The 22,403-nt window shown below is 54.1% G+C and overlaps 1 protein-coding gene across 1 annotated transcript in view; it reads left to right on the top strand.

The window, feature by feature from the left end:
* FHIP1B (FHF complex subunit HOOK interacting protein 1B) overlaps nt 1-22,403 on the top strand; it is a 116,360-nt gene that overhangs the window by 17,137 nt on the left and 76,820 nt on the right. Inside the window, exons 2-4 of the mRNA XM_083170609.1 lie at nt 10,605-10,894; nt 11,788-12,009; nt 21,658-22,050. Of these exons, the coding sequence (XP_083026735.1) occupies nt 10,766-10,894; nt 11,788-12,009; nt 21,658-22,050 (744 nt within the window). The 5' untranslated portion in view covers nt 10,605-10,765. The remainder of the gene's footprint in view (nt 1-10,604; nt 10,895-11,787; nt 12,010-21,657; nt 22,051-22,403) is intronic.

Raw genomic sequence — 22,403 nt, 5'->3', positions numbered from 1 at the left:
TGGAAATCTAATGCGATTTGATACAGATTAGATTTCAGTCTCCTGCCTGAAGGATCAGGAACATTTTGAGATCAAATTGAAATCAAATAACAAATTGAATAGTGCAAATCGAATGGAAAATAGTGATAATCGAAAAAGTAGAAAGAAAATCTTCAGAACAGGTCGAATAGGCCAAATCGACTTGAAGAGCTGGGGATCCTCCGCGCTGATCATGTGGGGTCATAACCCCCTGCGTGCCTCCTACCCGCCTATCTGCCCCTCGTCTACACCTCAGCGTATGCCACTGCCCTCTACAGTGCGGTGCAAAACCGTAATCTACGTACTGTAGGCAGCTGCTATATTGGGATAATACTGCACTGTGGTAGCATCGGAGACCCTGTATCCTGTATGTGCTCTCTGCTGTATGACGGTCCATGGTGCCAGTCATGTCAATGACATCCTTATCCCTCCAACATGGCTTGGAAGCAGAGACAGACTCAGATTCATGTGTGGTCAGAATATGTATGTTCTATCCACACATGGGTTACGTCTCATACACACTTGGCCGTATTTTGGTTACATCGCTCCCCACGTGTTTGCACGGGGAAGCGATGTTTAGTTTCTGCGCATTTATGGGCGTGTGCAGATGCTGGGTGCAAGAGGGCACGGAGAATTGCTAGTTCGCCGTCCCAATGGCATCTAGAAGTTCGGGCAAAACTTCCATTCGCAGCCATGTGGGGGAACTCGGCGAGCAGGAATGGGGGGGGGGAGGGGGGTGCGGGTGCGGCATTTCATCCACACGCAGCGGCATTTCATCCACACGCAGCGCTGCAAATTTTGCAGCGTTGCATGTGTACCAGAATAAGGTCCACTACGCACAACTAAGGGGTGACTGGGCTACAGGTGTTACCTGGAGACCTCAGATGGAGCCGGTCACTTAGAGGCGCAGAAACCTTCTCTGTCAGACAAACAGTATACAGGTGCGGCGTTACGCTACAGAGTAAGATCTCCGGCAGCAGGGAGACGCCGGTATATGCGATCCCCTGGTGCAAGCTGCCTTGCGATCCCCTGGTGCCAGCTGCCTTGCGATTCCCCCTGGTGCCAGCTGCCTTGCGATTCCCCCTGGTGCCAGCTGTCTTGCGATCCCCCTGGTGCCAGCTGTCTTGCGATCCCCTGGTGCAAGCTGCCTTGCGATCCCCCTGGCGCCAGCTGCCTTGCGATCCCCTGGTGCCAGCTGCCTTGCGATTCCCCCTGGTGCCAGCTGCCTTGCGATTCCCCCTGGTGCCAGCTGCCTTGCGATTCCCCCTGGTGCCAGCTGTCATGCGATCCCCTGGTGCCAGCTGTCATGCGATCCCCTGGTGCCAGCTGCCTTGCGATCCCCTGACGCCAGCTGCCTTGCGATCCCCCTGGCGCCAGCTGCCTTGCGATCCCCCTGGCGCCAGCTGCCTTGCGATCCCCCTGGCGCCAGCTGCCTTGCGATCCCCCTGGCGCCAGCTGTCATGCGATCCCCTGGTGCCAGCTGTCATGCGATCCCCTGGTGCCAGCTGTCTTGCGATCCCCCTGGCGCCAGCTGTCTTGCGATCCCCTGGTGCCAGCTGTCTTGCGATCCCCCTGGTGCCAGCTGTCTTGCGATCCCCTGGTGCCAGCTGTCTTGCGATCCCCTGGTGCCAGCTGTCTTGCGATCCCCCTGGTGCCAGCTGTCTTGCGATCCCCCTGGTGCCAGCTGTCTTGCGATCCCCCTGGTGCCAGCTGTCTTGCGATCCCCTGGTGCCAGCTGTCTTGCGATCCCCCTGGTGCCAGCTGTCATGCGATCCCCTGGTGCCAGCTGCCTTGCGATCCCCCCTGGTGCCAGCTGCCTTGCGATCCCCCTGGTGCCAGCTGTCTTGCGATCCCCCTGGTGCCAGCTGTCTTGCGATCCCCCTGGTGCCAGCTGTCTTGCGATCCCCCTGGTGCCAGCTGTCTTGCGATCCCCCTGGTGCCAGCTGTCTTGCGATCCCCCCTGGTGCCAGCTGTCTTGCGATCCCCCTGGTGCCAGCTGTCTTGCGATCCCCCTGGTGCCAGCTGTCTTGCGATCCCCCTGGTGCCAGCTGCCCTGCACTACTTAGCTTTGCCCATCTTTTATCTCTCATTACCTGTAATACTTACCTGTGCCAGCTGTCATGCGATCCCCTGGTGCCAGCTGCCCTGCACTACTTAGCTTTGCCCATCTTTTATCTCTCATTACCTGTAATACTTACCTGTGCCAGCTGTCTTGCGATCCCCTGGTGCCAGCTGCCCTGCACTACTTAGCTTTGCCCATCTTTTATCTCTCATTACCTGTAATACTTACCTGTGCCAGCTGTCATGCGATCCCCTGGTGCCAGCTGTCATGTAATCCTATGGTACCAGCTGTCATGCGATACCCGCTGCCAGCTGTCCTGCACTACTTAGCTTGGCCCAGCTTTTATCTCTGATTACCTGTAATACTTACCTGTGCCAGCTGTCATGTGATACATACACAGTGCCTGCTGCCCTTGGCAGTGATTGTGTCCTAAGTACATAACATCAGCCGTATTCAGTGGATGACAGTCAGTATTCGGGATAACATACTAAGCAGTAATAAGGAATATATGTCACATTATAATACACCTTAATAAAATAAAGTAGAAAGCAAACCCCTTGGCAGTCAGTAGTGACGTCTGCCCTGGTCACCCTCTGCCAGGTATAGAAGCATCCTGCTGTTGTGGGGCACAATGGGTCACAGCTGGGGAGGTCATCTGTCTGATGGAACAATCAGTATCTCCATGGAGACTGATTGATTGGCGGCTAGATGCAGCATTACTGAATGCTAAGTAGTCGTCCTCAGTGGTGCGCAGGTGGATGGGGGAGGAGTAATATTAGGAATGACCAATCCTTGTGTGGGAGGTATAGAGTCTGTGTATCACAATCATTTGTATGGAGGTAATGTACAGTTACACGTGCTCATTGTGTTCTCTGTTCCTGCTCATTTGGCTAATTACTCATATTTACACTGGACACAACTCATTGGGACATGACCCGTCATCCCCCTTTTCCAGGGGTCATGTCACCCTCGCCATTCCAAGGGATGTATCCCAGGTGTAGCCTCTGATAGTGTCATCCCGCCATTCCAAGGGATGTATCCCAGGTGTAGCCTCTGATGGTGTCACCCCGCCATTCCAAGGGATGTACCTCAGGTGTAGCCTCTGATGGTGTCACCCCACCATTCCAAGGTATGTATCCCAGGTGTAGCCTCTGATGGTGTCACCCTGCCATTCCAAGGGATATATCCCAGATCCAGCCTCTGATAGTGTCATCCCGCCATTCCAAGGGATGTATCCCAGGTGCAGCCTCTGATGGTGTCACCCCGCCATTCCAAGGGATGTATCCCAGGTGTAGCCTCTGATAGTGTCATCCCGCCATTCCAAGGGATATATCCCAGGTCCAGCCTCTGATGGTGTCATCCCGCCATTCCAAGGTATGTATCCCAGGTGTAGCCTCTGATGGTGTCACCCCACCATTCCAAGGGATGTATCCCATGTCCAGCCTCTGATGGTGTCACCCTACCATTCCAAGGGATATATCCCAGGTGTAGCCTCTGATTGTGTCACCCCCCCATTCCAAGGGATGTATCCCAGGTGTAGCCTCTGATGGTGTCACCCCACCATTCCAAGGGATATATCCCAGGTCCAGCCTCTGATAGTGTCACCCTACCATTCCAAGGGATATATCCCAGGTGTAGCCTCTGATGGTGTCACCCTCACCATTCCAAGGGATATATCCCAGGTCCAGCCTCTGATGGTGTCACCCTCACCATTCCAAGGGATATATCCCAGGTGTAGCCTCTGATGATGTCACCCCACCATTCCAAGGGATGTATCCCAGGTGCAGCCTCTGATGTTGTCACCCTACCATTCCAAGGGATGTATCCCAGGTGTAGCCTCTGATGGTGTCACCCCGCCATTCCAAGGGATATATCCCAGGTCCAGCCTCTGATGGTGTCACCCCGCCATTCCAAGGGATGTATCCCAGGTCCAGCCTCTGATGTTGTCACCCTACCATTCCAAGGGATATATCCCAGGTCCAGCCTCTGATGGTGTCACCCCGCCATTCCAAGGGATATATCCCAGGTCCAGCCTCTGATGGTGTCACCCCGCCATTCCAAGGGATGTATCCCAGGTCCAGCCTCTGATGGTGTCACCCCCCCATTCCAAGGGATGTATCCCAGGTCCAGCCTCTGATGGTGTCACCCTGCCATTCCAAGGGATGTATCCCAGGTGTAGCCTCTGATGATGTCACCCTGCCATTCCAAGGGATATATCCCAGGTGTAGCCTCTGATGGTGTCACCCTCACCATTCCAAGGGATATATCCCAGGTCCAGCCTCTGATGGTGTCACCCTCACCATTCCAAGGGATATATCCCAGGTGTAGCCTCTGATGATGTCACCCCACCATTCCAAGGGATGTATCCCAGGTGCAGCCTCTGATGTTGTCACCCTACCATTCCAAGGGATGTATCCCAGGTGTAGCCTCTGATGGTGTCACCCCGCCATTCCAAGGGATATATCCCAGGTCCAGCCTCTGATGGTGTCACCCCGCCATTCCAAGGGATGTATCCCAGGTCCAGCCTCTGATGTTGTCACCCTACCATTCCAAGGGATATATCCCAGGTCCAGCCTCTGATGGTGTCACCCCGCCATTCCAAGGGATATATCCCAGGTCCAGCCTCTGATGGTGTCACCCCGCCATTCCAAGGGATGTATCCCAGGTCCAGCCTCTGATGGTGTCACCCCCCCATTCCAAGGGATGTATCCCAGGTCCAGCCTCTGATGGTGTCACCCTGCCATTCCAAGGGATATATCCCAGGTCCAGCCTCTGATGGTGTCATCCCGCCATTCCAAGGGATATATCCCAGGTCCAGCCTCTGATGGTGTCATCCCGCCATTCCAAGGGATGTATCCCAGGTGTAGCCTCTGATGGTGTCACCCTACCATTCCAAGGGATGTATCCCAGGTCCAGCCTCTGATGGTGTCACCCTGCCATTCCAAGGGATATATCCCAGGTCCAGCCTCTGATGGTGTCACCCCGCCATTTCAAGGGATGTATCCCAGGTCCAGCCTCTGATGTTGTCACCCCGTCATTCCAAGGGATGTATCCCAGGTGTAGCCTCTGATGGTGTCACCCCGCCATTTCAAGGGATGTATCCCAGGTCCAGCCTCTGATGGTGTCACCCCGCCATTCCAAGGGATATATCCCAGGTCCAGCCTCTGATATGTCACCCCACCATTCCAAGGGATGTATCCCAGGTCCAGCCTCTGATGGTGTCACCCCGCCATTCCAAGGGATGTATCCCAGGTCCAGCCTCTGATGGTGTCACCCCACCATTCCAAGGGATAGATCCCAGGTCCAGCCTCTGATGGTGTCACCCCGCCATTCCAAGGGATGTATCCCAGGTCCAGCCTCTGATGGTGTCACCCCACCATTCCAAGGGATAGATCCCAGGTCCAGCCTCTGATAGTGTCATCCCGCCATTCCAAGGGATGTATCCCAGGTGTAGCCTCTGATGGTGTCACCCCGCCATTTCAAGGGATGTATCCCAGGTCCAGCCTCTGATGTTGTCACCCCGTCATTCCAAGGGATGTATCCCAGGTCCAGCCTCTGATGGTGTCACCCCGCCATTCCAAGGGATAGATCCCAGGTCCAGCCTCTGATGGTGTCACCCCGCCATTCCAAGGGATGTATCCCAGGTGTAGCCTCTGATGGTGTCACCCCGCCATTCCAAGGGATATATCCCAGGTGTAGCCTCTGATGGTGTCACCCCGCCATTCCAAGGGATATATCCCAGGTCCAGCCTCTGATGGTGTCACCCCCCCCATTCCAAGGGATATATCCCAGGTCCAGCCTCTGATGGTGTCACCCCGCCATTTCAAGGGATGTATCCCAGGTCCAGCCTCTGATGTTGTCACCCCGTCATTCCAAGGGATGTATCCCAGGTCCAGCCTCTGATGGTGTCACCCCACCATTCCAAGGGATGTATCCCAGGTGTAGCCTCTGATAGTGTCATCCCGCCATTCCAAGGGATGTATCCCAGGTCCAGCCTCTGATGTTGTCACCCCGTCATTCCAAGGCATGTATCCCAGGTGTAGTCTCGGATGGTGTCACCCCGCCATTCCAAGGGATATATCCCAGGTGTAGTCTCGGATGGTGTCACCCCGCCATTCCAAGGGATGTATCCCAGGTGTAGCCTCTGATGGTGTCACCCCACCATTCCAAGGGATATATCCCAGGTCCAGCCTCTGATTGTGTCACCCCGCCATTCCAAGGGATATATCCCAGGTCCAGCCTCCGATGGTGTGTCACCCCGCCATTCCAAGGGATGTATCCCAGGTGTAGCCTCTGATGGTGTCACCCCACCATTCCAAGGGATATATCCCAGGTCCAGCCTCTGATGGTGTCACCCCACCATTCCAAGGGATGTATCCCAGGTCCAGCCTCCGATGGTGTGTCACCCCGCCATTCCAAGGGATGTATCCCAGGTGTAGCCTCTGATGGTGTCACCCCGCCATTCCAAGGGATGTATCCCAGGTCCAGCCTCTGATGGTGCCACCCCGCCATTCCAAGGGATGTATCCCAGGTGTAGCCTCTGATGGTGTCACCCCGCCATTTCAAGGGATGTATCCCAGGTCCAGCCTCTGATGTTGTCACCCCGCCATTCCAAGGGATGTATCCCAGGTGTAGCCTCTGATGTTGTCACCCCGCCATTCCAAGGGATGTATCCCAGGTCCAGCCTCTGATGTTGTCACCCCGCCATTCCAAGGGATGTGTCACACGCAGCCGCGGCGGTGCACGGCGGGCTTACTACTCACCCGTTCGCGCCCGCCGTCGGCTAGCGTGTAGTGGTCTCCAGTTCAGCGGCAGCAGGCAGTGTGGGACGCCGGCAAGTGTAGCGGTATGTGCTGTAGGGGCGCCGGGAGGCCGGCGCCGCCATCTTGGTTAAGGGCAAATAGCAGATTGGTCCTTGTCTGAGGTTTCCGCCCATACTGACCTGACAGCCAATGGCAGCCGCCCTCTAGGGATATAGGGGATCTGCCAAGGCCTGTTCAGTGTCAGTACAAAGAGTCTCCAGAGGCGTTCACAGCTCCCAGCTGACTCCGGCTCTCTGACTCACCTCTCCTGACTTGGTGCCTTGCTTTAGTGCTCTGTGTTGGTCTCGGTTCAGCTTAACCCCATCGCTGCCAGTTCTCTCCACAGTCTGGTCTCTGCCTGCATCCCTGAGCTTCCTGGCCTATAGCTCTTCAAGCCGTCTGCTTCCAAGCAACTTCCCATTCTTCTGTCATCATCCATCTTCTTTCAGTCTTCAAGGATCCCTCATTACCATCAAGTACATTCTCTTTCCGGATTTCCTCATTCCTCAAGACCCCAGCCTGCCGTCCGCAGTGCTTGAACTGTCATTGTTTAAATGAACTTTTTCTTCTTTCAAAGTGCCGTGCTGGCTCAATTCTTATTACCACTAACTGCCACTTAAAGAAAGTATTCAAGTGTGTATTGTTCCATTTATGAATTCTATTATTAAACCTGCACGATTTAATCCTTCCTCCTCTGGTCCGCCTCCGGTTGCTACACACCACACGACTTCATCCAGTCCTTCAGTTGTGACAGGATGTATCCCAGGTCCAGCCTCTGATGTTGTCACCCCGCCATTCCAAGGGATGTATCCCAGGTGTAGCCTCTGATGGTGTCACCCCGCCACTCCAAGGGATGTATCTCGAGTGTAGCCTCTACAGGGGGAACGTTGCGCGCGTGTGTGATACGGGGGGCACTTTGTGCGCGTGTGTGATACGGGGGGCACGTTGTGTGCGTTTGTGATGGGGGGCACGTTGCGAGCGTGCGTGATACAGGGGCATGTTACGCGTGTGTGTGTGATATACGGGGGGCACGTTTTGCGTGTGTGATACGGGGGGCACATTTCATGCGTATAGGATACGGGGGGCACGTTTCGCGCGTGTGTGATACGGGGGGCACATTTCGCGCGTGTGTGATACGAGGGGGCACATTTCGCACGTGTGTGTGATACGTGGGCACATTGCGCGCGCGTGTGATACGGGGGGCACGTTGCGCGCGTGTGATACGGGGGGCACGTTGCGCGCGTGTGATACGGGGGGCACGTTGCGCGCGTGTGATACGGGGGGCACGTTGCGCATGTGTGTGATGCGGGGGCACGGTGCGCGCGTGTGTGTGATGCGGGGGCACGGTGCGCGCGCGTGTGTATGTGATACGGGGGCACGGTGCGCGTGTGTGTGTGATACGGGGGCACGGTGCGCGTGTGCGTGTGATACGGGGGGCACGTTGCGCATGTGTGTGATACGGGGGCACGGTGCGCGTGTGTGTGATGCGGGGGCACGGTGCGTGCGCGCGTGTGTGATGCGGGGGCACGGTGCGCGCGTGTGTGTATGTGATACGGGGCACGGTGCGCGCGTGTGTGTGATACGGGGGCACGGTGCGCGTGTGTGTGTGATACGGGGGCACGGTGTGCGTGTGTGTGATACGGGGGCACGTTGCGTGTGTGTGTGATACGGGGGGGCACGGTGCGCGTGTGTGTGATACGGGGGGGCACGTTGCGTGTGTGTGTGATACGGGGGGGCACGTTGCGTGTGTGTGTGATACGGGGGGCACGTTGCGTGTGTGTGTGATACATGGGGCATGTTGCATGTTTTTGATACAGGGGGCACGTTGCGCACGTGTGTGATACGGGCAGCACGTTGCGCGCGTGTATGATACGGGGAGCACGTTGCGCGCGTATGTGATATGGGGGGAACGTTGCACGTGTGTGTGATACGGGGGTCACATTGCGCGCGCGTGTGTGTGATGCGGGGGCACGGTGCGCGTGTGATACGGGGGCACGGTGCGCGTGTATGTGTGTGATACGGGGCGCGTGTGTGTGTGATATGGGGGCACGTTGCATGTGGGTGATACAGGGGGCACGTTGCGCGTGTGTGTGATACGGGGAGCACGTTGCGCGTGTGTGTGATACGGGGAGCACGTTGCGTGTGTGTGATATGATGCACGTTGCGCGTGTGTGATATGGGGGCACACTGCATGTGTGTGTGATACGGGGGCACGGTGCGCGTGTATGTGTGAGATACGGGGGCACGGTGCGCGTGTGTGAGATACGGGGGCACGTTGCATGTGTGTGATACAGGGGGCACGTTGCGTGTGTGTGTGTGATACGGGGGGCACGTTGCGTGTGTGTGTGATACAGGGGGCACGTTGCGTGTGTGTGATATATGGGGCACGTTGCATGTGTATGATACAGGGGGCACGTTGCGCGTGTGTGTGATATGGGGCACGCTGCATGTGTGTAATACAGGGGGCCCTTTGTGTGTGTGTGTGTGTCAGTGTAGTAAGCAGTCTCCCTCACTAGTACGAAGGTTAGGAGAAGGCTGACACACCCTGGCCATATACTTCTGTGTTTTCCTGGTGGTGGGTCAGAGTCCAGCCAGGGAGAAGCAGCTACTTCCAGCTTCCTGCACCTCCCATATACACCAGGGTCATCCTAGTTACATTATTCCTAGGATCAGATCCATACTGTGACCACTTGTGCTTCAGCGTTACCATTGGTTCCATGTACACTCGTAGTTCTCTCTGTATTAATTAGCATCTCACTATTCCTCCCCCGTGTGACCTTCTATTGTATCTGTAGGAGATTTTGGAATGGCCAGAACACCCCATACAGCTCTGATTGCAGCTAGTGATGCCTGTGCCCCACATATTGTTGTTCCCTGTGCTCATACTGGGCCCTGGGTGACGCTGGCACCTGCTCCTTTTCTAGGATAGAATCACACACAACACAACCACATCAATCGGATTGTTCCCCAATAAGCCTAATGCTGAACAATTTGGGCTCAGTTTTCATGCGATTTTGTCCGATTGTATGATGTAAAAAGAGCAGAATTGTGCAAGTTTTCAATACGTTTCCGATCCGATGCTCGTCCCGCCGGTCACTGGGCTGCACTAAAGATCCGTCATTTACATTGGATTGGGTACCAATCCTGTGCAGACCTTGTACTCCAATTGTGCGACCATCGTACGATTTCACAGAAATCATTGCACGATCAGGGTCGTTCTGGTGTGTACCGTACATTAGCCAGATATTCTATATTTATATAACTAGCAGGACGACTTATATATTTATATTTCTATGATATCCGCATCTGATCAGGTTGCATCACATACCAAATTATTTCTATCCGTTATTTGCTGACAAATAATTGTAATTGTTCGCTGCGTTTCGGAATTCTGTGGCAAAACCTTTCTCCGTCATTTACATTACATCACCATAGTCTTCTAGAAATTGTGACAGTTGGGGAACTCTCCCTGTGCACCTGCTGGGTGACCTGGAACATGGCACCTGCTGGGTGGTCTGCAAACTGTGACCGTTATTTTCAGCCACCCACTTAGCAGGGATTTATTTTGAAATGAGTTTGAATGAATTGATGTGTGGTGATCACTTCCCATTCCAGACTCCTGTTCTGTGGGCTGTACCTGCTCATACAGAATATATGTACCATCTGCACTCCTGCAGTTGTCCAGCTCTTGTGGGTAATTATATCTTCTGCTGTCTCCCCAGGGTGCTAGGAGACATCATGGAGCAAGAGACGCTGCAGACGGGTTGAGATGGGTTTCTAAGGTTATTTCTTTACCAAGATCGTCTTCTCACTCCTCTGCTTATGGGGCCACTCATCCTCCGCTACCCATACATTACGTGACCCTCATCATTGACACACAAGGATGAGTTGGCTTAGTAAACTGAACCCTCGAGCTTCTGGCAGCAAGGCTGGGCGCAATGCCAGCATCCAACCATTGGTAACAGCTGACCCTGAGACTTGCCTGATGGTCTTCAAGAATCACTGGTCCCAGGTGAGTACACAGAACAATGTCATATCACATATCCAAAAGAACAGGGAGCAGTTAGTGTGATGTCTTGTACAAAAGAACAGGGAACAGTTAGTGTGATGTCATGAACAGGAGAACAGGGAGCAGTTAGTGTAATGTCATGCCCAAGGGAGCAGATAGTGTAATGTCATGCCCAAGGGAGCAGTTAGTGTGATGTCCTGTCCAAGAGAACTGGAAGCAGTTAGTGTGATATCCAAGAGAACCGGGAGCAGTTATTTTAATATCATGTCCAAGCGAGCAGGGAGCAGTTAGTGTAATGTCATGTCCAAGAGAACTGGCAGCAGTTAGTGTATTGTCATGTCCAAGAGAACCGGCAGCAGTTATTGTAATGTCATGTCCAAGAGAACATAGAGCAGTTAGTGTGATGTCATGTCCAAGGGAATCGGGAGCAGTAAGTGTGATGTCATGTCCAAGAGAACAGGGAGCAGTTAGTGTGGTGTCATGTACAAGAGAACAGGGAGCAGTTAGTGTGGTGTCATGTACAAGAGAACAGGGAGCAGTTAGTGTGGTGTCATGTACAAGAGAACAGGGAGCAGTTAGTGTGGTGTCATGTACAAGAGAACGGGGAGCAGTTAGTGTGATGTCATGTACAAGAGAACAGGGAGCAGTTAGTGTGATGTCATGTCCAAGGGAGCAGTTAGTGTGATGTCATGTACAAGAGAACAGGGAGCAGTTAGTGTGATGTCATGTCCAAGGGAGCAGTTAGTGTGATGTCATGTACATCTCCCTGCACTGACTACAGGAAGGAGATGGAGAAGACTGAGATGTTCATCATGATAGACTCAGAAGAGTTGGGCTAAAGGTGGGAGAAAGACCTATACCCAGTCTCCACTCACACTCACTCTGTTGCTGGGCAGGTACTCCGGATATTGGAGCGGCATGGGTCCACAGAACATGTCACCATGGATGACCTGAGCTGCGTACGTAATAATACCTACCAGATGCTGAGCCTGTTAGCAGAGGAGCGGCCGCGGGATGGAGAAGGGCCGGGACCCATTCTGGGCTACATGGCATCAGAGGGTATACTGGAGAGGCTGCTCACGTGGCATCTACAGAGGGACTTCACCGAGGAAAAGAAGGTGATTTACAAATGGCGTATCCTGTATAATACACGCCAGCTTACGACCCATTCGGTACCTGCAGCGCCATTCTATTCTAGCAATATAGGTCATTATTCCACCCATGTATCATTGTGTACCACCACCCATCTGGCGTCCCGATACCGGCTGCACTGACCTCTGTAACCTGACGCCATCTGCGCTGAGAATAGTCATGTATCATTGTGTACCACCACCCATCTGACGTCTGTATAACGGCTGCACTGACCTCTGTAACCTGACGCCATCTGCGCTGAGAATAGTCATGTATCATTGCGTACCACCACCCATCTGTCGTCTGTATACCGGCTGCACTGACCTCTGTAACCTGACGCGATCTGCGCAGAGAATAGTCATGTATCATTGTGTACCACCACCCACCTAGCGTCCCGATACCGGCTGCACTGACCTCTGTAACCTGACGCGATCTGCGCAGAGAATAGTCATGTATCATTGCGTACCACCACCCACCTGGCGTCCCGATACCGGCTGCACTGACCTCTGTAACCTGACGCCGTCTGCACTGAGAGTAGTCATGTATCATTGCGTACCACCACCCATCTGGCGTCCCGATACCGGCCGAGCTGACCTCTGTAACCTGACGTCGTCTGCGCTGAGAATAGTCATGTATCATTGCGTACCACCACCCACCTGGCGTCTGTATACCGGCTGCACTGATCTCTGTAACCTGACGCCATCTGCGCTGAGCTTAGTCATGTATCATTGCGTACCACCACCCATCTGGCATCCCGATACCGGCTGCACTGACCTCTGTAACATGACGTCGTCTGCGCTGAGAATAGTCATGTATCATTGTGTACCACCACCCATCTGGCGTCCCGATACTGGCTGCGCTGACCTCTGTAACCTGACGCCATCTGCGCTGAGAATAGTCATGTATCATTGTGTACCACCACCCATCTGACGTCTGTATAACGGCTGCACTGACCTCTGTAACCTGACGCGATCTGCGCTGAGAATAGTCATGTATCATTGCGTACCACCACCCACCTGGCGTCTGTATAACGGCTGCACTGACCTCTGTAACCTGACGCGATCTGCGCTGAGAATAGTCATGTATCATTGTGTACCACCACCCACCTGGCGTCTGTATACCGGTTGCACTGACCTCTGTAACCTGACGCCATCTGCGCTGAGCTTAGTCATGTATCATTGCGTACCACCACCCACCTGGCGTCCCGATACCGGCTGCACTGACCTCTGTAACCTGACGCCATCTGCGCTGAGCTTAGTCATGTATCATTGCGTACCACCACCCACCTGGCGTCTGTATACCGGCTGCACTGACCTCTGTAACCTGACGCCATCTGCGCTGAGCTTAGTCATGTATCATTGCGTACCACCACCCATCTGGCATCCCGATACCGGCTGCACTGACCTCTGTAACATGACGTCGTCTGCGCTGAGAATAGTCATGTATCATTGCGTACCACCACCCATCTGGCGTCTGTATACCGGCTGCACTGACCTCTGTAACATGACGTCGTCTGCGCTGAGAATAGTCATGTATCATTGTGTACCACCACCCATCTGGCGTCCCGATACTGGCTGCGCTGACCTCTGTAACATGACGCCATCTGAGCTGAGAATAGTCATGTATCATTGCGTACCACCACCCATCTGGCGTCCCGATACCGGCTGCACTGACCTCTGTAACCTGACGCCATCTGCGCTGAGATTAGTCATGTATCATAGCGTACCACCACCCATCTGGCGTCCCGATACCGGCTGCACTGACCTCTGTAACCTGACGCCATCTGCGCTGAGAATAGTCATGTATCATTGCGTACCACCACCCACCTGGCGTCCCGATACCGGCTGCGCTGACCTCTGTAACCTGACGCCATCTGCGCTGAGAATAGTCATGTATCATTGTGTACCACCACCCATCTGGCATCCCGATACCGGCTGCGCTGACCTCTGTAACCTGACGCCATCTGCGCTGAGCTTAGTCATGTATCATAGCGTACCACCACCCATCTGGCGTCCCGATACCGGCTGCACTGACCTCTGTAACCTGACGCCATCTGCGCTGAGAATAGTCATGTATCATTGCGTACCACCACCCACCTGGCGTCCCGATACCGGCTGCGCTGACCTCTGTAACCTGACGCCATCTGCGCTGAGAATAGTCATGTATCATTGTGTACCACCACCCACCTGGCGTCTGTATACCGGCTGCACTGACCTCTGTAACCTGACGCCATCTGCGCTGAGAATAGTCATGTATCATTGTGTACCACCACCCACCTGGCGTCTGTATACCGGCTGCACTGACCTCTGTAACCTGACGCCATCTGCGCTGAGAATAGTCATGTATCATTGCGTACCACCACCCATCTGGCGTCCCGATACTGGCTGCACTGACCTCTGTAACCTGACGCCATCTGCGCTGAGAATAGTCATGTATCATTGCGTACCACCACCCATCTGTTGTCCCGATACCGGCTGCGCTGACCTCTGTAACCTGACGCCATCTGCGCTGAGCTTAGTCATGTATCATTGGGTACCACCACCCATCTGGCGTCCCGATACCGGCTGCGCTGACCTCTGTAACCTGACGCCATCTGCACTGAGCTTACTCATGTATCATTGTGTACCACCACCCATCTGGCGTCCCGATACCGGCTGCACTGACCTCTGTAACCTGACTCCATCTGCGCTGAGAATAGTCATGTATCATTGTGTACCACCACCCACCTGGCGTCCCGATACCGGCTGCACTGACCTCTGTAACCTGACGCCATCTGCGCTGAGAATAGTCATGTATCATTGCGTACCACCACCCATCTGGCGTCCCGATACCGGCTGCGCTGACCTCTGTAACCTGACGCCATCTGCGCTGAGAATAGTCATGTATCATTGCGTACCACCACCCATCTGGCGTCTGTATACCGGCTGCACTGACCTCTGTAACCTGACGCCGTCTGCACTGAGAATAGTCATGTATCATTGCGTACCACCACCCATCTGGCGTCCCGATACCGGCTGCACTGACCTCTGTAACCTGACGCCATCTGCGCTGAGAATAGTCATGTATCATTGCGTACCACCACCCATCTGGCGTCCCGATACCGGCTGCGCTGACCTCTGTAACCTGACGCCATCTGCACTGAGAATAGTCATGTATCATTGCGTACCACCACCCACCTGGCGTCTGTATACCGGCTGCACTGACCTCTGTAACCTGACGCCATCTGCACTGAGAATAGTCATGTATCATTGCGTACCACCACCCATCTGGCGTCCCGATACCGGCTGCGCTGACCTCTGTAACCTGACGCCATCTGCGCTGAGAATAGTCATGTATCATTGCGTACCACCACCCATCTGGCGTCCCGATACCGGCTGCACTGACCTCTGTAACCTGACGCCATCTGCGCTGAGAATAGTCATGTATCATTGCGTACCACCACCCATCTGGCATCCCGATACCGGCTGCACTGACCTCTGTAACCTGACGCCGTCTGCACTGAGAATAGTCAGAATACTACTACAGAAGTATTTGCTTTCCAATATATGCATTGGGTCCTTGTATGGCTCGCCCCTTACAGTGTAACCTTCGTAGTGCGCCCTCCATGGCTGCCTCATCTGGTGCACTTGTGAATGGGATGAAAAATACATGGACCTGAGTATACATTGAAATCATCCATTTTGGGTAGTTTCTTTTAGGGGTAATCTATTTCACCCTGGGTAATCCTACGCAGAGCGCCTAAAATGGCTGCCGCACTTGGTACCTTGTCAGGGTGGAGTACACAACCCATGGAAGTTATTATCCAAAATGCTGCACCACTCCTGCATTATGCTTACTGTGTGCTCAGGGGCTTTTGTCTGTGACATGTCTGTTACTGTACCTCCAACATCCTCTGTATTATGTGCATTGTTTTTTAATGTCTGTAAGCGCCTTGAGTCCTGCTGGAGAAAGTGCGCTATATAAATTTTACTTACTTACTTACTAGTCATGTATCATTGCGTACCACCACCCATCTGGCGTCCCGATACCAGCTGCGCTGACCTCTGTAACCTGACGCCATCTGCGCTGAGAATAGTCATGTATCATTGCGTACCACCACCCATCTGGCATCCCGATACCGGCTGCGCTGACCTCTGTAACCTGACACCATCTGCGCTGAGCTTAGTCATGTATCATTGTGTACCACCACCCATCTGGCGTCTGTATACCGGCTGCACTGACCTCTGTAACCTGACGCCATCTGCGCTGAGAATAGTCATGTATCATTGTGTACCACCACCCACCTGGCGTCTGTATACCGGCTGCACTGACCTCTGTAACCTGACGCCGTCTGCACTGAGCTTAGTCATGTATCATTGCGTACCACCACCCATCTGGCGTCTGTATACCGGCTGCACTGACTTCTGTAACCTGTTGCCATCTGCGCTGAGCTTAGTCATGTATCATTGTGTACCACCACCCACCTGGCGTCTGTATACCGGCTGCACTGACTTCTGTAACCTGACGCCATCTGCGCTGAGCTTAGTCATGTATCATTGTGTACCACCACCCACCTGGCGTCTGTATACCGGCTGCACTGACTTCTGTAACCTGACGACATCTGCGCTGAGCTTAGTCATGTATCATTGTGTACCACCACCCACCTGGCGTCTGTATACCGGTTGCACTGACCTCTGTAACCTGACGCCATCTGCGCTGAGCTTAGTCAGGTATCATTGTGTACCACCACCCACCTGGCGTCTGTATACCGGCTGCACTGACCTCTGTAACCTGACGCCGTCTGCACTGAGAATAGTCATGTATCATTGCGTACCACCACCCACCTGGCGTCTGTATACCGGCTGCACTGACCTCTGTAACCTGACGCCATCTGCGCTGAGCTTAGTCATGTATCATTGTGTACCACCACCCACCTGGCGTCTGTATACCGGTTGCACTGACCTCTGTAACCTGACGCCATCTGCGCTGAGCTTAGTCATGTATCATTGTGTACCACCACCCACCTGGCGTCTGTATACCGGTTGCACTGACCTCTGTAACCTGACGCCATCTGCGCTGAGCTTAGTCAGGTATCATTGTGTACCACCACCCACCTGGCGTCTGTATACCGGCTGCACTGACCTCTGTAACCTGACGCCGTCTGCACTGAGAATAGTCATGTATCATTGCGTACCACCACCCACCTGGCGTCTGTATACCGGCTGCACTGACCTCTGTAACCTGACGCCATCTGCGCTGAGCTTAGTCATGTATCATTGTGTACCACCACCCACCTGGCGTCTGTATACCGGTTGCACTGACCTCTGTAACCTGACGCCATCTGCGCTGAGAATAGTCATGTATCATTGCGTACCACCACCCATCTGGCGTCCCGATACCGGCTGCGCTGACCTCTGTAACCTGACGCCATCTTCGCTGAGAATAGTCATGTATCATTGTGTACCACCACCCACCTGGCGTCTGTATACCGGCTGCACTGACCTCTGTAACCTGACGCCATCTGCGCTGAGCTTAGTCATGTATCATTGTGTACCACCACCCACCTGGCGTCTGTATACCGGTTGCACTGACCTCTGTAACCTGACGCCATCTGCGCTGAGCTTAGTCAGGTATCATTGTGTACCACCACCCACCTGGCGTCTGTATACCGGCTGAACTGACCTCTGTAACCTGACGCCGTCTGCACTGAGAATAGTCATGTATCATTGCGTACCACCACCCACCTGGCGTCTGTATACCGGCTGCACTGACCTCTGTAACCTGACGCCATCTGCGCTGAGCTTAGTCATGTATCATTGTGTACCACCACCCACCTGGCGTCTGTATACCGGTTGCACTGACCTCTGTAACCTGACGCCATCTGCGCTGAGCTTAGTCATGTATCATTGTGTACCACCACCCACCTGGCGTCTGTATACCGGTTGCACTGACCTCTGTAACCTGACGCCATCTGCGCTGAGCTTAGTCAGGTATCATTGTGTACCACCACCCACCTGGCGTCCCGATACCGGCTGCACTGACCTCTGTAACCTGACGCCATCTGCACTGAGCTTAGTCATGTATCATTGCGTACCACCACCCACCTGGCGTCTGTATACCGGCTGCACTGACCTCTGTAACCTGACGCCGTCTGCACTGAGAATAGTCATGTATCATTGTGTACCACCACCCACCTGGCATCTGTATACCGGCTGCACTGACCTCTGTAACCTGACGCCATCTGCGCTGAGCTTAGTCATGTATCATTGTGTACCACCACCCACCTGGCGTCTGTATACCGGTTGCACTGACCTCTGTAACCTGACGCCATCTGCGCTGAGCTTAGTCATGTATCATTGTGTACCACCACCCACCTGGCGTCTGTATACCGGTTGCACTGACCTCTGTAACCTGACGCCATCTGCGCTGAGCTTAGTCATGTATCATTGTGTACCACCACCCACCTGGCGTCTGTATACCGGTTGCACTGACCTCTGTAACCTGACGCCATCTGCGCTGAGCTTAGTCATGTATCATTGTGTACCACCACCCACCTGGCGTCTGTATACCGGTTGCACTGACCTCTGTAACCTGACGCCATCTGCGCTGAGCTTAGTCATGTATCATTGTGTACCACCACCCACCTGGCGTCTGTATACCGGTTGCACTGACCTCTGTAACCTGACGCCATCTGCGCTGAGCTTAGTCATGTATCATTGTGTACCACCACCCACCTGGCGTCTGTATACCGGTTGCACTGACCTCTGTAACCTGACGCCATCTGCGCTGAGCTTAGTCAGGTATCATTGTGTACCACCACCCACCTGGCGTCCCGATACCGGCTGCACTGACCTCTGTAACCTGACGCCATCTGCGCTGAGCTTAGTCAGGTATCATTGTGTACCACCACCCACCTGGCGTCTGTATACCGGCTGCACTGACCTCTGTAACCTGACGCCGTCTGCACTGAGAATAGTCATGTATCATTGCGTACCACCACCCACCTGGCGTCTGTATACCGGCTGCACTGACCTCTGTAACCTGACGCCATCTGCGCTGAGCTTAGTCATGTATCATTGTGTACCACCACCCACCTGGCGTCTGTATACCGGTTGCACTGACCTCTGTAACCTGACGCCATCTGCGCTGAGCTTAGTCATGTATCATTGTGTACCACCACCCACCTGGCGTCTGTATACCGGTTGCACTGACCTCTGTAACCTGACGCCATCTGCGCTGAGCTTAGTCAGGTATCATTGTGTACCACCACCCACCTGGCGTCCCGATACCGGCTGCACTGACCTCTGTAACCTGACGCCATCTGCGCTGAGAATAGTCATGTATCATTGCGTACCACCACCCACCTGGCGTCTGTATACCGGCTGCACTGACCTCTGTAACCTGACGCCGTCTGCACTGAGAATAGTCATGTATCATTGCGTACCACCACCCACCTGGCGTCTGTATACCGGCTGCACTGACCTCTGTAACCTGACGCCATCTGCGCTGAGCTTAGTCATGTATCATTGTGTACCACCACCCACCTGGCGTCTGTATACCGGTTGCACTGACCTCTGTAACCTGACGCCATCTGCGCTGAGAATAGTCATGTATCATTGCGTACCACCACCCATCTGGCGTCCCGATACCGGCTGCGCTGACCTCTGTAACCTGACGCCATCTTCGCTGAGAATAGTCATGTATCATTGTGTACCACCACCCACCTGGCGTCTGTATACCGGCTGCACTGACCTCTGTAACCTGACGCCATCTGCGCTGAGCTTAGTCATGTATCATTGTGTACCACCACCCACCTGGCGTCTGTATACCGGCTGCACTGACCTCTGTAACCTGACGCCATCTGCGCTGAGCTTAGTCATGTATCATTGTGTACCACCACCCACCTGGCGTCTGTATACCGGCTGCGCTGACCTCTGTAACCTGACGCCATCTGCGCTGAGCTTAGTCAGGTATCATTGTGTACCACCACCCACCTGGCGTCTGTATACCGGCTGCACTGACCTCTGTAACCTGACGCCGTCTGCACTGAGAATAGTCATGTATCATTGCGTACCACCACCCACCTGGCGTCTGTATACCGGCTGCACTGACCTCTGTAACTCTTGCCATCTGCGCTGAGCTTAGTCATGTATCATTGTGTACCACCACCCACCTGGCGTCTGTATACCGGTTGCACTGACCTCTGTAACCTGACGCCATCTGCGCTGAGCTTAGTCATGTATCATTGTGTACCACCACCCATCTGGCGTCCCGATACCGGCTGCACTGACCTCTGTAACCTGACGCCATCTGCGCTGAGCTTAGTCATGTATCATTGTGTACCACCACCCATCTGGCGTCCCAATACCGGCTGCGCTGACCTCTGTAACCTGACGCCATCTGCGCTGAGAATAGTCATGTATCATTGCGTACCACCACCCACCTGGCGTCTGTATACCGGCTGCGCTGACCTCTGTAACCTGACGCCATCTGCGCTGAGCTTAGTCATGTATCATAGCGTACCACCACCCATCTGGCGTCCCAATACCGGCTGCGCTGACCTCTGTAACCTGACGCCATCTGCGCTGAGCTTAGTCATGTATCATTGTGTACCACCACCCACCTGGCGTCTGTATACCGGTTGCACTGACCTCTGTAACCTGACGCCATCTGCGCTGAGCTTAGTCAGGTATCATTGTGTACCACCACCCACCTGGCGTCTGTATACCGGCTGCACTGACCTCTGTAACCTGACGCCGTCTGCACTGAGAATAGTCATGTATCATTGCGTACCACCACCCACCTGGCGTCTGTATACCGGCTGCACTGACCTCTGTAACCTGACGCCATCTGCGCTGAGCTTAGTCATGTATCATTGTGTACCACCACCCACCTGGCGTCTGTATACCGGTTGCACTGACCTCTGTAACCTGACGCCATCTGCGCTGAGAATAGTCATGTATCATTGCGTACCACCACCCATCTGGCGTCCCGATACCGGCTGCGCTGACCTCTGTAACCTGACGCCATCTGCACTGAGAATAGTCATGTATCATTGCGTACCACCACCCACCTGGCGTCTGTATACCGGCTGCACTGACCTCTGTAACCTGACGCCATCTGCGCTGAGCTTAGTCATGTATCATTGTGTACCACCACCCACCTGGCGTCTGTATACCGGTTGCACTGACCTCTGTAACCTGACGCCATCTGCGCTGAGAATAGTCATGTATCATTGCGTACCACCACCCATCTGGCGTCCCGATACCGGCTGCGCTGACCTCTGTAACCTGACGCCATCTGCCCTGAGAATAGTCATGTATCATTGTGTACCACCACCCACCTGGCGTCCCGATACCAGCTGCGCTGACCTCTGTAACATGACGCCATCTGCGCTGAGAATAGTCATGTATCATTGCGTACCACCACCCATCTGGCGTCCCGATACCGGCTGCACTGACCTCTGTAGGCTAGGAATGAGGGTCCGCATTGCTGCGTAATACCCTTCCCTACACATTCTGCTAGTCATGTAGAGGGACCGTTCTAGTACAGTGCTAGTTGCTGGGAGGGGGCTGGTGCCATGAATCATGCATGACGGCATAGGCCCACCTCAGAACGAAGCATGCCAGTCCATGTAATTTGTGTGTATGTTTCAGGTGGAGCAGCTGAAGCTGTACGAGATGTTAATCAGCCAGTCCTGCCAGCCGCTGCTGCGCTACCAGCCTGTCCTGCGCCCCCTCGTCACCCTCCTGGGCACCTTCTCTCCAGGCCCGGCCTCTGCTGTGCTGGAGAACAACTTGGTTCTGCTGCTGAATCAGCTGTGTGTGTCCCTGGCCCAGGAACCCTCCACTCTGGAACTATTCTTCCAAGACTCTGCTGGGAAGGACGGACCAGCCAACCTCCTCATCTTCTCCCTGCTGGTGCCCTTCATCCACCACGAGGGTGTGATAGGACAGCAGGCCCGGGATGCCTTGCTGCTCATCATGGCAATGTCTTCTGACAATCCTACCATGGCCAGATACATCACAGAGAACTCCTTCTTCTGCCCAGTAAGTGCACACATCGTCTCCCACCTGTGCCCTATGTGACAGGGATGGGTGGCTGTTTGCCCTGTCTATGTTTCCTTACATGTCATACTAGATATATATATATATATATAGAGAGAGAGAGCCTCTACTCCAGGGCTCGGCAACCCCAGGTGACCAGATTTCTTTGGAGAAAAAGCAGAATCTGGTTGTGGCCGGTGCACCTGCAGTAACAGCCGGGCAGATGGGTGGACAACCCTCCCGGCTGTATGAGAGCAGGTCCACTATGGCTATTGTGGTTCAGCAGCCAATCAAGAGCAGCAGTGATAGCTCTTGATTGGCCGTGGGACCTTGATCCTTGATTGGCTCGTGCTCTG

Source organism: Crinia signifera, chromosome 2, assembly GCF_055691185.1.
Source record: "Crinia signifera chromosome 2, ASM5569118v1, whole genome shotgun sequence".
Classification (NCBI taxonomy): domain Eukaryota; kingdom Metazoa; phylum Chordata; class Amphibia; order Anura; family Myobatrachidae; genus Crinia; species Crinia signifera.
Note: the sequence above shows the minus strand (reverse complement) of the source record. Positions and strands in the feature narration are given on the sequence as shown.